Source organism: Carcharhinus amblyrhynchos, chromosome 10 (assembly GCF_965287045.1).
Source record: "Carcharhinus amblyrhynchos chromosome 10, sCarAmb.v2.hapA, whole genome shotgun sequence".
Lineage (NCBI taxonomy): Eukaryota > Metazoa > Chordata > Chondrichthyes > Carcharhiniformes > Carcharhinidae > Carcharhinus > Carcharhinus amblyrhynchos.
The window spans coordinates 10379620-10399125 of record NC_137333.1 but is presented as its reverse complement, the minus strand read 5'-3'; the positions used below and the strand labels follow the sequence as shown (position 1 = coordinate 10399125).

At 45.5% G+C, this 19506-nt stretch overlaps 1 protein-coding gene across 3 annotated transcripts in view; it reads left to right on the top strand.

Annotated features, from left to right (window-relative positions):
• tbc1d4 (TBC1 domain family, member 4) overlaps nt 1–17906 on the top strand; it is a 252066-nt gene extending 234160 nt beyond the window's left edge. For all 3 annotated transcript variants that reach the window (XM_080198110.1, XM_080198111.1, XM_080198112.1), the window contains 4 exons: nt 4563–4722; nt 9261–9430; nt 13029–13205; nt 16696–17906. In XM_080198110.1, the coding sequence (XP_080054236.1) occupies nt 4563–4722; nt 9261–9430; nt 13029–13205; nt 16696–16971 (783 nt within the window). In that variant the 3' untranslated portion in view covers nt 16972–17906. The remainder of the gene's footprint in view (nt 1–4562; nt 4723–9260; nt 9431–13028; nt 13206–16695) is intronic.
• Nucleotides 17907–19506: the final 1600 nt, after the last annotated feature.

The following is a 19506-nucleotide window of genomic DNA, read 5'->3' as shown; positions in this document are numbered from 1 at the left end:
GAGGGCAGCAGATAAGGGCAGCCTCCTTCGCAGAATGTTACAGGCGCGACGGCTCACAGATGGGAGTGCGATGTGAGGGATTGCCGCGTTGCTATGCTCAGGTGGCAACCACATGCTGCGAGGGCGAGCCTTGAGCAGTTCATTTAGCACCGCCTTGATTTTCTGACATGCCGCTGTGCTGTTAGCTCCTCAGTGTGTGTGTGTGTGTGTTACATCGACCCACTGAAACCTGGAGTGTATATCAGAAACATGCAAGCTTGGTGCCTTTAATATAAAGAATGTCCCAAGGGTTTCACAGAGGCATGGGGAGGGAGGGATGAGAGATCCGGGCCGGAATTCTCCAGCCTCCTAGCGTTTCCCGCTGCCGGCACGTTGTTCGCTCACGGCAGGATTCTCCAGTCCCGCTGCTGCCAATAGGAATTCCCATTGATGTCACTCCGTGGGTGGTGGTGTGCACACCGGCGGGACTGGAGAATTCCACTGGATTGAATGACCGGAGAATTCAAGCCTTGGAGTGGCTGAGGGGGAAACCAAAAATCTTGTTCAAGGGATTTAAGGAGCATCTTACTGGAGGAGAGGGAAGTGGAAGAACTGAGAGTGAGAGTTTGGCACTTAGATAACTGATGGCCTGACCACCAGTGGTAGAGCAACAGGGGAACACACAAGAGGAAGGAGTCAGGGGAACAAGGTGTCTGGGCCTGTTGTGGGGCTGGAATAGGTTACTGCAATGAGAAGGATATAAAATAGGATTCCTGTCTATTTCTGTAAGCCTCAGAGAGGTCTGAATAAGATATAGAATATCTGTAGAATATAGAACCTAGAATATCGTGTGCAGTTTTGGTCTCTTTTTCTGAGGAAGGATGTTTTTGCTCTCGAGGGAGTGCAGCAAAGGTTTACCAGGCTGATTCCGGTGATGGTGAGATTGATGACGAAGGATTGACTAGGTTAGGATTATTTTTGTTGGACTTCAGACGAATGAGGGAAGGATCTCATAGAAACTTATAAAATTCTAACAGAACCAGACAGGGTAGATGCAGGGAAGATATTCCTGACGATGGGGGAGTCCAGAACCAGAGAGTCACAGTCTGACAATTCACGGTAGACCATTTAGGATGGAGATGAGGAGACATCTCTTCACCCAAAGAGTGGTGAGCCTGTGGAATTTATTACCACAGGAAGTAGCTGGTGCCTAAACATTGAATGTATTCAAGAGGCAGCTGGATATAGCACTTGGGGTGAACGGGATCAATCGTTATGTGGACAAAGCAAGATTGGACTATTGAGTTGGATGATCAGCCATGATGGTGATGAATGGCGGAGCAGGCTTGAGGGGCCAAATGGCCTCCTCCTGCTCCTATCTTCGATATTTCTATATGAAACAGACTGGCAGCACACAATCTCAGTCTGAACCACAATGAAATTCTATTGTATATTCAGCCAGGAACCATCTGGAATCACAATGATGTTTACACTGGCTGAGAAGAGGGCCATTCGGCCCATTGTGTCTATGCCAACTCCCTGAAAGAGCTATCCATTTATTCCCTCTCCCCTGCTCTTTCTCCAAACCTCGACAATTTTCTTCTCGCATACATATTTGATTGAGAATTATTGATTGAATTTGTTTCCAGCGTTCTAGACCTTAGCAATTCATCGTATAAAATAAATTCCTCTCATCCTCTCCCTGGATATTTTGCTGGTATTTTAAATGTGTACCCTCTGGACGTTGATCCCCCACCAGTGGCTTCGCTTCACCTTCCTTATCCAAACCCCTTATCGTTTCCAACATCCTCGTCACCACTGCCCGCGGCAACAGAGAATTTGGCGCTCGGCCAAACCTTCATCTGCTGCAATGGGACTGGAGAATCCCAGCCACGGGTGAGGCCGGAGAATTAAAGCCTACGTCTGCATTACCTAAATCTGTCATAATCTTCTGCGCCTTCCCTTAACCTCCTCTGCTCCAAAGTGAAAACAACTCCAGCTTCTCTAACCTAACAATGTGGCTTTGGTAGGAAGAATGGTAGGAAGGACTATTACTTACGGGGCGAAAAACTGCAGCAGGCGACGGTGCAGAGGGACCTCGGGGTCCTTGTGCATGAGTTGCAAAAACCCAGCTTGCAAGTGCAGCAGGTGGTCAGGAAGGCGAATGGGATGCTGGCCTTCATAGCGAGGGGGATTGAATATAAAAGTAGGGAGGTCTTGCTGCGGCTGTATAGGGCATTGGTGAGGCCGCAGCTGGAGTACTGTGTGCAGTTTTGGGCGCCGCACCTGCGCAAAGATATTTTGGCCTTGGAGGGAATGCAGAGGAGGTCTACTAGGCTGATACTGGAGTTGAGGGGGTTGAGCTATGAGGAGAGGCTGAATAAACTGGGCTTGTACTCGTTAGAGTTTAGAAGAATGAGGGGAGATCTCATTGAGACGTATAAGATGATGAATGGGATGGATAGGATAGAGGTGGAGAGACTCTTCCCGCTCAGAAAGGATAGTAGGACTAGGGGGCACAGCCTCAAGATAAAGGGGGGTCGGTTTAGAACGGAGTTGAGGAGGAACTTCTTCACTCAAAGGGTGGTGAATCTCTGGAATTCTCTGCCCGTTGAAGTGGTGGAGGCTGCCTCGCTAAATATTTTTAAGACGCGGGTTGATGGGTTTTTGATAAGAGAGGGGATTAAGGGTTATGGGGAGAGGGCGGGAAAGTGGAACTGAGCAGTGACAGATCAGCCATGATCTTATTGAATGGCGGGGCAGGCTCGAAGGGCTAGATGGCCTACTCCTACTCCTATTTCTTATGTTCTTATGTTATGTTAAATCCCTCATCCCTCAATCTATCCCAGTAAATCTCCACTGCATTCTGTCGAGGACGATCAGCTGCTTTCTGGCAAATAACAGCTTGAAGCAATATGTGCATATATGAGGCTCAGTATTTCTGCTTGAGTTACATAGGTGGGCAAAATACTATATATTTGTAGAATTATATCTTGTGTCTTCACTAGTTATTGAACTGGCAGTGGGCAAAAATAAATCCTATATTGCACTGTTCAATAATTGCAGCAGGAATGTGGGATCTATTCGATCGGTTTCCTTCCACAGTCCGAGAGACATGCTGGTTAGGTGCATTGACCTGAACAGGAGCCGGACTGTGGCAACTCGGGGAATTTCATGGTAAATTCATTGCAGTGTTAATGTAAGCCTCACTTGTGACTAATAAATAATAAACTTAAAACATTAAAAATAATTACTTTTAAAGCTGCAATTGCTAATGCCATCCTAATGGAATAAATGGCTCCTTTAGTCTTGCGAATCTGACTTAAAACAAAATTTCAAGTATGTTGGGTACTTTCATAGAAAATCATAGAAATCCTACAGTACGGGAAGAGGCCATTCTGCCCATCGAGTCTGCACCACCCAGGCCCTAACCCAAATGCGTACATATTTTACCCATTAATCCTCTGAGCTATGCATCTACGGTCACTTTAGCATGGCCAATCAACCTAACCCGCACACCTTTGGACTGTGGGAGGAAACCGGAGCAGCCAGAGGAAACCCACGCAGACACAAGGAGAACGTGCAAACTCCACACAGACAGAGACTCAAGCCAGGAATCGAACCCAGATCCCTGGAGCTGTGAAGCAGCAGTGCTAACCACTCTGCTACCGTGCCACCCACTTTAGTGACTGTTTAAGATAGGAACAAATAGGAAGGTGTTCAGATATAAAACTTTTATCTAAAAGACCTCAACAAATCTTTTTATTTTCGCCCTTCATAATTGTTTGCTGAGTGGTTTTCTCCTCAGCAGTGTATGTCTCTCTGTCCTGAGGTTATTGGTATGTTCCTGGTAGTTATCAGTCTCCCAAGCTGCGATACAGTACCTCACTGGAGTGCCATCCTTGCTATGTAGAAACAGTTTCGAATATTGGTGGACAATTCTCCACGGCGGGAGGGGAGGGATGAGGGGCCAGAGTGAGTGGGAGAAGTGGGAGGGAGGAGGAGGACTACATTCCAGAGCTAAGACCAGTGCTATCCTTGTGCACTATAAGCGATGGTCAGTGGATGCTGAACACAAGGACACTGGGACAGTGGTGGGGACACAAAGTCCAATGTAACACTGGCACCAACAAACTGGGAAAACTGTGATTTAGTAAACCTGAGTGTTTGTGACAGTGTGTGTGTGTGTGTGTGTGTGTGTGTGTATGTGTAGGAATATGTGTGTCTGGTTGTGTGTGTGTTTTGTGAGTGTGTATGTTTTGTGTGCATATGTATGTTTTGTGTTTGTGTGCATGTTTGTTTTGTGTGTGTATATGTTTTGTATGTGTGTGCGTGTATGTCTTGCTTGAGTGTTTGTGTGCATGTTTATGTTTTGTATGTGTGCGCATGTTTTATATGTGTGTGTGTATATTTTGTATGTGTTTGTGTGTGTATGTTTTGTGTGTGCGCGTGTGTGTAAATGTGTGTTTGGTTGTGTGTGTTCAGAATTGTGAGCCTGTAATCTCACTCAGCACAGAATTGCAGGAAGATTTGTGTGTGCTGTCAGCTGAAACCATACTGAAAATGCTTTGTCCTTTGGGCAGATTCAGATGTACCAGCTGTCAAGACTTCTGCACGACTATCACCGGGATTTGTACAACCACCTGGAAGACAATGAGGTCAGCCCCAGTCTATACGCAGCTCCGTGGTTCCTCACCTTCTTCGCCTCCCAGTTCCCGTTGGGATTTGTAGCCAGGGTCTTTGGTAAGTATGGCCTTCATTTTCCAAATGTTATAGCTAATGCAGAACAAGAGTCTGGGTAATACTTTCCTTCAGCCCCAGCAGGCCTGCGTCAAGAAAGTGCTGTCTGTCCAATCGTGCTGTTTACCATCTCTCTGGGCATGGACTCCCATACAGCTACCTAATCCACTGTGGGAAATTTATTATAGATACCCCATTATTCCCATAGCTAACCACTAAATATATATTCTTACTCACACCTTCACTCTCATAGAATCATAGAGTCATAGAGGTTTACAGCGTGGACACAGGCCCTTCAGCCCAACTTCTCCATGACACCCTTTTTGTTTTAACCACTAAGCTAGCCCCAATTGCCCATATTTGGCCCACATCCCTCTATACCCATGTAACTGTCTAAATGCTTTTGAAAAAAACAAATTGTATCTGCCTCTACTACTACCTCTGGCAGCTCGTTCCAGACACTCACCACCCTCTGTGTGAAAAAATTGCCCCTCTGGACCCTTCTATATCTCTCCCCTTAAACCTATACCGTTTTTGTCTCCCCTACCTTTGGGAAAAGATGTTGACTATCTAGCTGATCTGTGCCCCTCATTATTTTAAAGGCCTCTATAAGTCCCCTAAGCTCCAGGGAAAAAAAATCCCAGTCTGTCCAGCCTCTCCTTACAGCTCAAACCATCATGTCCCGGTAGCATCCTAGTAAATCTTTTCTGCACTCTTTCGAGTTTAATAATATCCTTTCTGTAATAGGGTGAACCAGAACTGTACACTCTCCTACCCCATCTAGCTGAATCCCACTGTTAGATCTCCTCCTTCTCATTCCTGTAGCTTGTGGACCATTTTAAATTTTGAAATTGTCAGAATTGTAACTGTACAGATCTGAAGCATGCACGCAACGATGGAAAATAGTGGTGGCAAAATACTTTTCCACCAACAACTTGTATTTATATGATGGATTTATCAGGATAAAGCATCCCGAGATGCTTCACACAATAATGCAAAACTTGACACTGAGCCAAGTTGGCGATATTAATGCAGATAGTCAAAAGCTGGGTGCAAATCGTTGAGCATGATCCTGCTTAGTAAGAAGTCTCACAACACCAGGTTAAAGTCCAATAGATTTATCTGGTAGCAAATGCCACCAGCTTGCTACCAAATAAACCTGTTGGACTTTAACTTGTTGTGAGACTTCTTACTGTGTTTATCCCAGTCCAACACCGGCATCTCCGTATCATGATCTTGCTTGCCATTCACGTTCCCGCAGCAGCAAACTTGGGGAATTTGGCGCCCAACCAAATCTCCGTTCACTGTAGCTGGATGGGAAAATCCCACCAGCCTGAATGGTGATAAGATTCCGGCCATCGGCTTTAAAGAGATCCTTGAAGGAGGAAACGAGATTGTGAGGTGGAGTGGCTGCAGAAAGAAATTGCCAGGATGAGCTTCTTGGCAGCTGAGGTCATGATCGCCAGTGGTGGAGTTGTTTAAAGCAGGGATGCTGAGATGGTCAAAATTAGAGGAATGCAAATATCTCAGAGAGTTTAAGTTTATTAGTATCGCAAGTAGGTTCGCATTAACGCTGCAATGCAATTACTGTGGAAATCTCCTAGTCGCCACACTCCGGCACCTGTTCGGGCACAATGAGGGAGAATTTAGCATGGCCAATACACTGAACCAGCATATCTTTCAGACTGTAGGAGGAAACTGGAGCACCCTGAGGAAACCCACACAGACACAGGGAGAATGTGTGCAACCTGCACAGAGTGTGAACCAAGCCCCTGGCACTGTGAGGCAGCAGTGCTAATCACTGTGCCACCATGCCACCCTAAAAATGCCATTTCTGCTAAGGCAGCACTGAGATTCGAACTCAGGATCTCCTGTTTATTACACAGGCGCTTTAACCAACTAAGTTGGAGGAGTTTGCAGAGATTGGGAGAAGCAAGGAATTTGGAAACAAGGATGGGAATTTTTAGATCAAGGTGTTCGTTCTGGTGTTCTTGTGAATCAGCAAGCGCTGGGAGAAATGGACGAGGAGGACCTGGTGCACTTGGAACACGGCAGCAATGTTTGAATGACCTCAAGCAGCTCCTGAATTAGTCTGAGTGACACTAAATCGGCCAGGAAAGAAAGAGTCTGAATTTATATAACACCTTTCAGAACCTCTCAAGGTGTTTTACATTCATTGTTACCTTTGATGTGCCATTGCCAATATAATGCTGTAGTAGGATTGAATATAACCAGATCCCACAGTCATCAATGTGACAGTGATCAGATCATCTGCATTAATCATTTTGGTTAAATAGTCAATGTTGACCAGGGTATTGGGTAGAATTCCATTGCTGCTCTTCAAAAAAATGCCTCAAAGATCTTTTATGCCCACTGCAGCAAGCAGCGAGGGCCTCAGTTTAGTGTTTCATCTAGAAGGCTCTCCCTCAGTCCTGCACTAGAGTGTCGGCCTGTAATTATGTACTCCAGTTCCTCGGAGAGTCCAAGGCTCAAACAGTTGTCAGCTGTTTCGTCAATGGCCTTCCCTCCATCTCAAGGTTAGAAGTGAGGATGTTTGCGGATGACTGCACAATGTTCAGCACCACACGCAACTCCCCAAATACTGAAGCCGTCTGTGTCCAAATGTAGCGAGACTGGGCAGCATTCAGGCTTTGGGTCGATAAGTAGCAAGTAACATTCGTGTCACACCAGTGTCAGGTAAAGACCATCTCCAATAAGAGAAAATCTAACCAGCTCCCCTCGACGGTCAATAGCACTGTTATCACTGAATCCCCCCCTGTCAACAACATGGGATTACCAATGACCAGAAACTGAACCAGTGGTATAAATACTGTGACTACAAGCACAGGTCAGAGGCAGGAATCCTGTGGCGAATAACTCATCTCCTGACTTCCCAAAAACTGGCCACCATCTAGACAAGCCAGGAGTGCGATGGAATATTCATCACTTGCTTGGATGAGTGCAGCTCCAACAATACTCTAAAAGCTCAAAACCATCCAGGACAAGGCAGCCCCGCTTGATTGGAATCCCATTCACCATCTTCAACATCCATTCCTTCTCCCACCGATGCATTGTTGCATCAGCTTGTACCATCACTCATCAAGGCTCCATAGATGCCATCTTCCAAACACATTACCTGTACCATCGAAAAGGATAAGGGCAGCAGACACATGGGAATACCACCACCTACAAGTACCCCTCCAACCCCTCACCACCTTGACTTGGAAATATATCACCATTCCTTCACTGTGGCTGGGTCAAATTCCTAAAATTCTCTTGCTACCAGCACTCTGGGTGTGTCTACACTTATGGGTTGCAGTGGTTCAAGAAGGCAGCTCATCACCACTTTCTCAAGGGCAATTAGGCATAATCAGTGAATGTTGGCCTACACTCCATGAGTGTTTTTAAAAAAAAGTCTCCCGAATGAGGTTTCAACCCACAGACTCTGGGACGAGAGTGCGAATACAGAGTCACACCTATGTCAAGGCTCATCACTGGTATGTGTGAGGAAGGAAAATGTCTGACATAGCAGTGGCCCTTCCAGCTTTGCGACTTAGTCACATTGTTATGGCAGAGTGATAGGCCATTATCCTGGACAGACCTTTATTTTACATAATCTCGTTACAACAAATCTGATAGTAAGAGCTGAAATGAAAGTTCTTCCCGTTCTAGGTACTGAACCAGTTAAGCACAGAGGACACAAAAAAGGGAGGGGAGCAATATTTTGAAAAAAGGGTCCATTTCAGCTTTAATGTCTGATTTAATCTGATTCTACTCTTGAGGAATAAATGACGTGTTGGACAGCAAGATAGACATATAATTGCAATTTTTACTGCGTCCTGTGTTGCTTATACGCACCTGTGCCATGGCGGAGGATTGTGGCGGGAAATGGTAACCATGGTTATGAAAGCACAATCCCCCCGCCACCCCTCTTCACCCACCACCACCACTGAGAGTGGCTAACTGGTGAAGTTTGATTGCATTTCTATGGCAGGCTTCACACTATACAATGAACGCCAGAGTATTCAAAACTGTGTGTGGATTCATAATAAACTTAAGAGACCTCAACGTATTTGGGAAGTGTGTGAAAGTGCCTCCGTCTGCCAACTACCCAAGGGAGTAGATTTAAACAGAACTCCCCACAGGGACAATTACAAGCACAGGCCCATAGCTTACCACCCTTTGGAGCTGTGTTGGAGAATTCTAAAGAGCAACCCTTGAGCAATACGGTATTCTGGATTGTTATGCTTGACAGAGTTGATGAATAATGCTGCTCAAAAGTCATCACAACATGCATTTTTTCCACAGGTAATCTGCTTCAGTAAGTGTCTCCTTTGGGATCCCCTTGGGGGAAGTGTCCTGCCTGAGGTCTAACGTGTCACCACAACACTATTGATGTATTTCAAAGACCCATGAACCGAATACTGTTTCTTTTTAAACTTTACCCTTACCAATGAATAGATAAGAATTTTGACTCGAGTAATGAAATGTTCAGACTAACACATGGGTCTGTATTCTCTTTTCCTTTTCCAAAACTGCAGATATAATGTTTCTCCAGGGGACTGATGTGATTTTTAAAGTGGCCCTCAGTCTGCTGAGCAGTCACGAGCCATCCATTCTGCAATGTGACAGCTTTGAGAGCATTGTAGATTTCATCAAAACCACCATTCCAAATCTGAATAACGCACAAATGGAGAAAACCATTGCTCAGGTACCATTGTCGTTACTGTGAACCTTTTAATGCCATTGCCTGGGTTTGGATCCTTGGAGCATTTTGGAGGTTTTATGGAGATGCCAACATAGAAAAATACTTCATATTTAGTCCAGTAACAGCACAAATTGCTCCGTCATTGGGATACTGATTATGTACTAACTTGTTTTATGGAAGTCACACTTTGCAGGTGGTATCTACCTGAAAAAAAATGTTCCTTTTATCTTCTTTAGCTCCGCTACCCTGTATTTGATACGTAAGAAGCATTCACTAGTCAATAAATTTCAGATTTAAACTGTCCTTCTCATCAGAACAGAACACCGAAGTTTATGATATAACAAGAAAGTATTTTGGATTTTTCTTTTATTCATTCGCGGGACATGGGCATCGCTGGCTGGCCAGCATTTATTGCCCATCCCTCCTTGCCTGAGGGCAGTTGAGAGTCAACCACATCGCTATGGCGTAGGCCAGACCAGGTAAGGGTGGCAGATTTCATTCCCTAAAGGACATTATTGAACCAGATGCATTTTTCCAAAAATAGTTTCATGGTCATCAGTAGATTCTTAATTCCAGATATCCTTTATACATTGAATTCAAATTCCACCATCTGCTGTGGCGGGATTCGAACCCGGAGACCCGAAACATTAGCTGAGTTTCTGGACTAATAGTGCAGTGATAATGTCACCACGCCATTGCCTCCAATAAAATGGGCCAACTCCAAACCACTGAAAAATCTTCATGTGGAATACTATTTTAAAACTGAATACCTGTCAATAGCAATTTAGTATTTTACCACCACATTGCCTGCCTCTGATATAATAAAGATACTGCGGCCATAAGTGCAGCCTAGTCTATTGTGTGTTTCTCCATAAATCACCCTGCATAGGATAATATAAGGCCGCTAATGGTCATGTATTAGTCTAAGGGAGCCATAAAGCTAATGTTACTTGTAATTTACAGACTAGGCTTAAAGTGTTTGACATCAAATTACAGAAAAGGACTAAAGTTTATGACATTGTTGATCACTCCTAAGTAATGCTGTTAGCGCAGTAGCCCTCAACAGTGAGTTAGCGTTTTACTCAGTATGTTTTACTGCTTACTTAATCCATGTCAAGTGCGGTTTTCTACGCAATATTTATATAGCACAGCTGTGCTATACGTAAGAGATTTATTTTCCCTCATATGTTTGTCCAGCTTAATAGCCAACATTTGAAAAACATTACTGTTGTCCAGGATCCAAGAGCATGATAACAATTTTGAAATTGACTGGTGCTTGAGCTGGTTCATCGTGATCCTTGGATCCCAAGGGAGATCCTGTCTGTCAATTCAGCCCAAGGCATATTGTTGTCAGTGGTACAGAATGTGAGAAAACACATCGAACTGTGTTTCGTTAATTAAATAGTTCAACACAAACTAGCGACATGCGTTGTGTGAAAAAGATGTTTCCCTGACATTTACACTAAGCTACCATGGGTGAAAGTTTGTTTTTTTGCAGTTTAGATCATTTAGCTGGGAAGCAACCATTTAGCAGGGTTACGCAATCTCAATGTCCCAGAAGTGTCGTACCAGCAAAACCTGTATCTCTACCGAGTGTGTGATCCAGGGACACCTTCAGGCATCACAGCACCCTCCTATTCCATCTCCCTCCCCAGGGAATATCCAGGATCACCAGAGGGCTTACGAAAGACTGTTTGAGATGCTTCTCCCAGTTCTGGTTGGCTTCCAGTACATGTAACTGTATTGATGACGTGAGTAGCACAGTGGTTAGCACTGCTGCCTCATAACGCCAGAGACCCAGGTTCAGTTCCAGCCTCGGGTGACTGCCTGTGCGGAAACTGCACATTCTCCCAGTGTCTGTGTGGGTTTCCTTCCACAGTCCAAAGACATGCAGGTTAGGTGGATTGGCCATACTAAATTGACTCTTAGTGTCGAACAGATCAGCAGGGTAAATATGTCGAGTTACAGGGATAGGCCCTGGGTGGGATTGTGGTTGGTGCAGACTTGATGGGCCAAATGGATTCCTTCTGCACTGTAGGGATTCTATGGATAATATAAGGCTGTTATTGGTCATGTATTTTATGACTCTATGATCATGATTCCATGACTCATTATGCAGCAAGGCCTCAATCTCATCATTTTGTTGTCAGTTCTGAAATCTTTCCATGGTGTCGCCTTTCCCTGTCTCTGCAAACTCCAACGAGTGGTACTAACTGATGTCCTTTTGTGTGACTCAACAGTTTCAGTTCTTCCCTTTCTGGGCCTTCAACGTTAAGTTTCATGTCGGAACCATAAATTGCGTCATTAACAGGGTCCTTACAGCATTAATATAGGGTGTTGGTTTAGCTCGTTTGGCGGAATGGCCCGTTGGTGATGCAGTGTGATGCCAACAGTGTGGGTTCAATTCCCACACCTGCTGAGGGTTGTTGGTGAATTCTGTGCTTTCTCAGCCTTGCCCCTTGCCTGAGGTGTGGCGATCCTCAGGTTAAATCATCACCAATCAGCTCTCCCCTCTCAGAGCGGAGAGCAGCCTATGGTCATCTGGGACAATGGAACTTCCCCTTTTACAACATTAAATACCAGCCCTAAATTCCAGAAATACATCCACATTTATGATGCAGAGCCAGAGATTCCCTGAAACTCACAGGAAGATTGTTACCGGGAAAACACCTCAAATCCTTCAGTGATTTGCGACTCATCGCAAATCTCTTTCTTGCTATAAGTTGGTGTTCTTTTCCCCCCCCCACACTAATTATAATGGGACATTATGAGCTCACTATTACTTTTCCAGCAATTCTTTCCAGCATTACTTCTTTATTATGAACGCACAAAATTAATCTTCATTTTTTGATCAGTGCGCAGAGATAAGAACATAAGAACATAAGAACATAAGAAATAGGAGCAGGAGTAGGCCATCTGGCCCTTCGAGCCTGCCCCGCCATTCAATAAGATCATGGCTGATCTGTCGTGTCTCAGTTCTACATTCCCGCCCTCTCCCCATGTTTCCATGCTCCAGGGCGAAGGTCACAATCCTGTTTTTGATTTAAAGCTGACTAAACTGTTATGTAAGTTCTGGGTTCGATTCCCGGCTCGGGTCACTGCCTGTGCGGAGTCTGCACATACTTCCCGTGTTTGCATGGATTTCCCCTGGGTGCTCCGGTTTCCGTCCAAAAGACATGCTGGTTAGGTGCATTGGCCATGCTAAATTCTCCCTCAGTGTACCTGAACAGGCACTGGAGTGTGGCAACTAGGGGATTTTCACAGTAGTTTCATTGCAGTGTTAATGTAAGCTTATTTGTGACACTAATAAATAGACTTATGAAAAAATTTAATTGGACGTCTGCCCCTTTAAGTGAATGGATCTGGTGACCCAGGGCACAAACTCCACCCTGAATGGAAGTTCCTAGGACAGTCTTGTACTATTGACGCGACATTGAGTAAACTGTTCCTGTTTGCTTTATACCTATTTACCTCATGGTTTCTTTATAATCCATAATTAGATCTCATAAATAATAGAAATCAGTTTCCCCTAATGGAAATTTTTAAACTAGAGACTCAGTCATTCGCTGTTTTCAGTGAATCATTGCTGGGTGTATTGCAGGTATTCGAGATGGACATTTCCAAACAGCTCCATGCCTATGAGGTAGAATACCATGTGTTGCAAGACGAGATGGTGGAGGGCGCATCACCCTGCGATGACGGGGACCGACTGGAGAAACTAGAGAGAGCAAATTGCCAGCTCAAGAGACAGAACATGGAGCTACTGGAGAAACTTCAGGTAACGTTGGCTTCAACCATGAAACGGTTCACCTGAAAGGACAAAATGATGCTAACTCAGGGTGTGAGATGAGCATCCTATATTTTATACTGTACAGGTGGCGGGGTACTGCCTGATTTTCATATTTTACTTTGAAATTTTAATCGTGCTGTTGCCGGCACAGTGGTTAGCACTGCTGCTTCACGGCGCAAGGAGCCTGGGTTCAATTCCAGCCTTGGGTGGTAACTGTCTGTGTGGAGTTTGCACATTCTTCTGCTTGGGTTTCCTCCAGGCGCTCCAGTTTCCTCCCACAGTCTGATGGTTAGGTGGATTGACCATACTAAATTGCCCATTTGTGTCAGGGGAATTAGCAGGGTAAGCACATGGGGTTGTAGGGATAGGGATTGGGTAGGATTGTTATCGGTGCAGGCTCAATGGGCCAAATGGCCTCCTTCTTCACTGTAGGATTCTATGATTCTATGATTCTGTGCAATGACAATTACTGCCTGTCGCTCAGTTTTTTTTTGCTTGGATTCCCATTCATCGATACCGTCAAGGTTATTCTTTTTGGGAGAGGATTCATTTGTAAGATACAAATGTTGCCTGACCCCAGAAAGCCTAATATCACTGAGCTGATGTCTACATATTAGAAGATGTCCAACTTTGTGCCAATTTAGTCGGGAATCACAGGAAATAATGAAGTACACTCAAACTTTAGCATCATTTGTCTAGTTTTATTAAGTTCACTACACTCTGCTGCGTGGATGTGTTGGGGCTCACAATAAATTGTAATATGAGGCCAGAGAAATATATACAATCATCTGCAAATGATCAATTTGCTCTTTGTTATAGTTCTCCAGTAACTGAACAAGTTCCTCCTTCTCCATCGTTGCGACATCAATGTTTCTTTTATACCTCAGTTATTGGGAGGGACAAGATAATTGACTCATGTTGAGAGAGTCAGTGCAGTCTTGATGAGCTGAGTAGCCTCCTCCTGCGCTGTAGGGTTTCTGTCATTCTTTGGTTCTAATTAGTATTTCTAACATTTAGATCCTGAAGGCCCTTTGTTAGGGTAGATATAGGAAGATGTTTCCATTTCTGGGAGAGACCAGAAGCAGGGAATACAGCCGAAGGGGAAGGGGTCTGAGACAGAGATGAGGAGAAATCCTTTCTCCCAAAGAGTGCCTAGGATGTGGAATTCTCTGCCCCAGAATGAGACAGATTGTTGATGGGCAAAGGTTACACAGGGCAAAGTGGAGACACAGCCAGATCAGCCATGATCTTAGTGAATGGAGGAGTGGTCTCAAAGGGCTGGATGGCCTACCCCTGCACCTATGCTCTCTGTTTTAGGCCAATAGTGTCCATGTGTGTGCTTAACATTTTGTTTGCAGAAGCCTGCCCACCTTCCCGTGCTCTTAATGCACCCTCCAGTAAGCTTCTGTCAGATTTGACTGCTTGGGTAGAATTTGAAGAAGGAAAGAAATAATTTGCTGAGCTTTTCATGTCCTCAAGGATCCAAAAAGCCTCTGAGGCAATGGTTTCCTTGTGAAGTGTACTTGGACTGACGTAGCAGTCAAGTCATATGTGGTGAGATCCCAGGGAAAAAAAACCAGCAGAGTTCAGAGACAACTTAGTTGTGATAGTTCTGGGTGGAGGACGAATGTCAGCCAGAACATGGGGAAAACTTCCTCTACGCTCATTGTGTCACACAATCTTTTTAGTAGTCTGAAGAGGCAGAAGGGATCTTGTTTTAGGATCTTGCCCAAAGGATAGCAGCTCAGACAGTGCAGCCCTCTCTCAGTACTGTGTTTTAAGATGTGAAAGTGGGATTTTGTTGAAAGTTCTCCTTAGGGAAGGGGGTGCTGGAGCTGCCAAACACCAAGCCTCCTAATCTGAGCATCTGGCAGCAGTGAGGGCCTCCCTCATCCTCCTGGTATGCGGGATCCTTGCCACCCGTGCCCGTCCTCTATCTTCTTGAGCTTGTCCTCCAGTCTCTCCTGGTCTGCCTTTTCCCGAGAGGAATAGGCACGGACCTCCTTCCTCATGTTGCCAGGCAGCTTTTTAAGGTTGTGGAGACCACCATGACATGGGTGACTCTCTGGGGGCTGTACTTAAGAGCACCACCAGGCAGCAGGACCACATCTGGAGCATCGCTCAATGACAGATCAGGTGGCAACATTGGCCTGATGGTATCAGGTCTCCGCCTTGGTCTCAGACCCCCGGACAGCCTTTATCAATCAAGACCCCAACAGATAACTCTTGTCCCACGTGAGCAACCCCAGCAGCCTGGGATGGTCCTTGAAGAGCCCAGGGATATCCGAGGGCCTTGGGAGGAAGCTGTCATGCTATCACACTTGATGCATCTGGGCAGTCAGTGCATGAACTGTGACTTATAACCCAAAGGAGAGCCAGATGTTAGCCCCCACCCTCAAGATGTCTCCCCCACCTTCTCTCTCTCAGTGATGTACAGCCAATCCCTTGTGCTGGCACATTTCGACTGTGGGAGTCCCTCTGGCCGAGATATGGATTCCTGCCACTCCTGGCTACTGGCAGCAGCATGTGGCAGATTGGGCTGAGCTCTGTGGCACTCATGTAGATAATAAAGGTGGCCAAGAGAAGGCCCTCATTGAGGAACGCTTGCACGATGATTTCTCGGTCTACCCTCCTGGATGTCTGGTGCAAACTAGCCTCCAGGAATAGCATGCAGAAAGAACAAAGGACCTCCCTAACTTCCATGTGATTAGACATTACGTTGCTCATTATAGGAAGCACTTCAGAGCAGATGTGGCATGAAGAGCTGCGTTATTATCTGACAAGCTCTTAATGGAGGCAACGGCTACCAGGCCTGGTGTTGGTACCTGTTAGTGAGGCTTGAGATGGAATGTCAAAAATAAACTGCAGAGCCCTTCAAGCAGATAGAGAGCAGTGCGACACTAGCAGGTTTTGCAATTGGCAACATAGACAGTCCCTCAGGGACCTCTCAGCAGCAGGGGTAGGGTGCGAAATATCAGTCAGTGTTCTGTCTTTGGATCCTGCTTAAGTGAGTCTGCCAAAGTCCTGTGAATTAGCGAAACTATGACAAAATCTGGGGAAGATTAGATCTGGTTAGACTGTGGTGCCATTCCATCCGTTCCCCTCCCCAGTCGGACAGCCGGTCAACCAACAAGGTAAGGCCGCATTTGAAATACGGCAACTTAGGATTGGCGCAAAAGGATACTGGTCGGAATTCTACTACCTCGTCCGCCATGGAAGTGGAGCTTGCAAGGGACCGACTACGGAAATCTTTGTTGACCTCGAGCAGGAATTACTGGTCTCACCCGGTGTGTCTGTGGAACGTGAGCAAAGAAATGGAAGGAAATTGGAGGACAGATAAAAATAGGTGAAGGAGGTGCTCGCACAGTTTACTCAGACATTGGTACACAGGTTACTACTGCTCTACTCTACTGCCTCTTCTGTTATTTCAGTGTCTCAGTAATAAGCCACTAAGCATGTTTTATTCTTCATTCCGCAGGCCACCCGCTTCAAGATACAGAATCTGGAAGCCAGCATTGAAAGCATTTTGAGCAGAGAGAATAAAATGAAGCTCTTGATCCGTACAATGGAGCAGGAGAAACAGACGCACTTAAAGACGATAGACCACATGCGCAAATATTTGCCCCCGGACGCCCTGTCTGACGGGGAGCTTCTGCCCAGGAAGAACTCAGGGCTTTTCTCCTCAAGAAAGCCTGAAGCAATGGAGGAGGAACTGGACGGTAGCAAAGTGAAACTAGGAAGCAATAAGCAGTGAGGCGGTCAGGGGCAAAAAAACTTAAGGGGAGTGCAGGGGTAGGAGCGCGGAAGCTGTCCTGATAAGGGAAAGTGCATGCTTTACCAGGCTTCTCAGTCACTGAGCTACATGGTATGTGGCTCACAGGGAATTGTACGGAGGAGGCCTTTGTAATGTAAGAATGGCAAATTTAGAGAGAGTGGTACCCAAAATGTCCTTTATCTAAAAACAAAACACAACTTTGACACTCCTTCAGCCAACTTATTTGGTGTTTAATACATTTAGCATCACAGCGGGAGACTGTTGGATGACTACAGCATCCGCCGTATTACTTGGTGTTATACTTCAGCGAGGGTTGATCATTAAGATGAAAACATTAAACAAGGTGACGGTTCAATGACAATTGCTCTTTTCCTGCCATATTTAGCGACTGGGGCGAGGACGGTGATAAATTTGTCTGAAAATCATGTGCTAAATGTGTGTGTAAAACAAAAAACAAATAAAAAGAATGTATTTTCTCTTCACGGGACGGTGTGCTTCCAATAGGAAACCTGTTTTAATTGTGCCGAATTAACAGTAATCAGAGCAGCTCATCGCTTCACGCCCGAGTGGCGGACCACTGTTGACAAGTGGGATGGTGAGGCATTCCACCAGTTCCTCTTCAGACACCAGCACTTGCAAGGTGCCAAATCCCACCGCTTTCGCATCGGCTAATGTTGCAGACGCGCCACTCAGTCGGAACCTCTTCCCCGTTCCACACCACCGGCTGAAGTCCAAAGATGGAGAATATTCTGAGAAAATTGGAACTGAATTTCTGAGTTGCCATTTCTTCAACCCATTGAGTTCCACAGTGCTCGATTCTCCACTGTGTCTGTGTGTTTGTTTATAAATATTACCGAATCATATCAAATTATGCCTGTATCTGATGTGGGTTCTATAAAATAGAACAAAAAGAACTATTCTCTCCTTTGTGGTTTCTGAGGTTATTTGAAACGTTTTCCAGCAGGCCAACTCAAACACATTCAAATAAATGACAAGAACTTCAAAGCGCTGATGGCGATGAACAAATATGTAGAGAAAGGTCCTTGTGGCACAGTGGTTAGCACTGCTGCCTCACAGCCCCAAGCACCCGGCTTCAATTCCCGGCTTGGGTTACTGTGCAGAGTTTGCACGTTCTCCCCGTGTTTGCGTGGGTTTCCTCCGGGTGCTGCACACAGTCCAAAAGATGTGCTACTTAGGTGCGCTGGCCATACTAAATTCTCCCTCGGTGTATTTGAATGGGTGCCAGAGTGTGGCGACCAGGAGATTTTCACAGTAGCTTCACTGCAATGTTAATGTAAGCCTACTTGTGACACTAATGAATAAATAAACTTGTCTTCCCATCTGGTGCACACCAAAAAACGGGTTGTGTTTGCGTGTGAAGTGAGTGGGCGGCACAGTGGTTAGCACTGCTGCGTCACAGCAGAAGTGACCTGAGTTCAATTCTGGCCTTGGGTGACTGTGCGGACTTTGCATGCTTTCCCCATGTCTGTGTGGGTTTCCTCCAGTGCTCCGGTTGCCTCCCGCAGTCCAAAGATGTTTAGGTTAGGTGAATTGGCCATGGCAAATATGCGGTTACAAGGATAGGGTGGGGGAGGGGGCCTGGGTAAGGATGCAGACTCAATGGGCCAAATAACCTGCTTCTGCACCATAGTGACTCTATGGTCAAGTGCTCATGGTGTAATTGAATAAACCCAGTGTCGAGGTATATGTGGTTAGTATTTGGACATTCCTCAGTCAATCTAGAGTTTCCAGAATCATAGAATCTGACAGCACAGAAGGGAGGCCATTTAGCCCTCGGTGTCAGTGCCAGCACTCTGATACCTGCCCAATTCAGCCACACACTCCAGCTCTTTCCCCTTCACCCTCTAACTTCTTCCAGGACTAATTTGCACACTGCATACATTTGTGAAGCAGCCTCATGATGCATGAACCCTCTTGTCAGAGTTACAGGGAATATTGGAACAGAGTGAAGTTTGTCGAGCACAATGCAGGCTGCTTCAGTTCAGGTAGTGAAGATCCATTTTAAAGTCACAGGGCTCTACAAGAAGACAGAAGAACTAGAAGTCGGCAATTTGGCCCCTCAATACGACCATTCAATACGATAATGACTGATATCATCTTGGCCTCATCTCCACTTCCCAGCCTGCTCCCTACAACCCTTCATCTCACTAATAATTAAAACCCAAATATCTCCTCAAATTTGTTTAGAGTTCCGTGGTCCACTCTGGGGGAAGGAACTCCACAGATTCACAATGCTTTGAGAGAATTCCTCCTTATTTCTGTTTTAAATTTGCCACCTATCAGCCTAAAACTATATGGCTTCTCATTCTAGAATGTTCAACAAAGTGAAATATCCACTCTCCATCTACCCTGTCAATCCCCTTTTGCATCTACTAGACCTCAATTAGATCACCTCTCATTCCTCTAAACTCCAGAGAGTGTAGACCTAAACTGCTCAATCCCTGCAGAGGGTAAGTTCTTCATCCTGGAATCAACGCATCCACCAATAAGTGT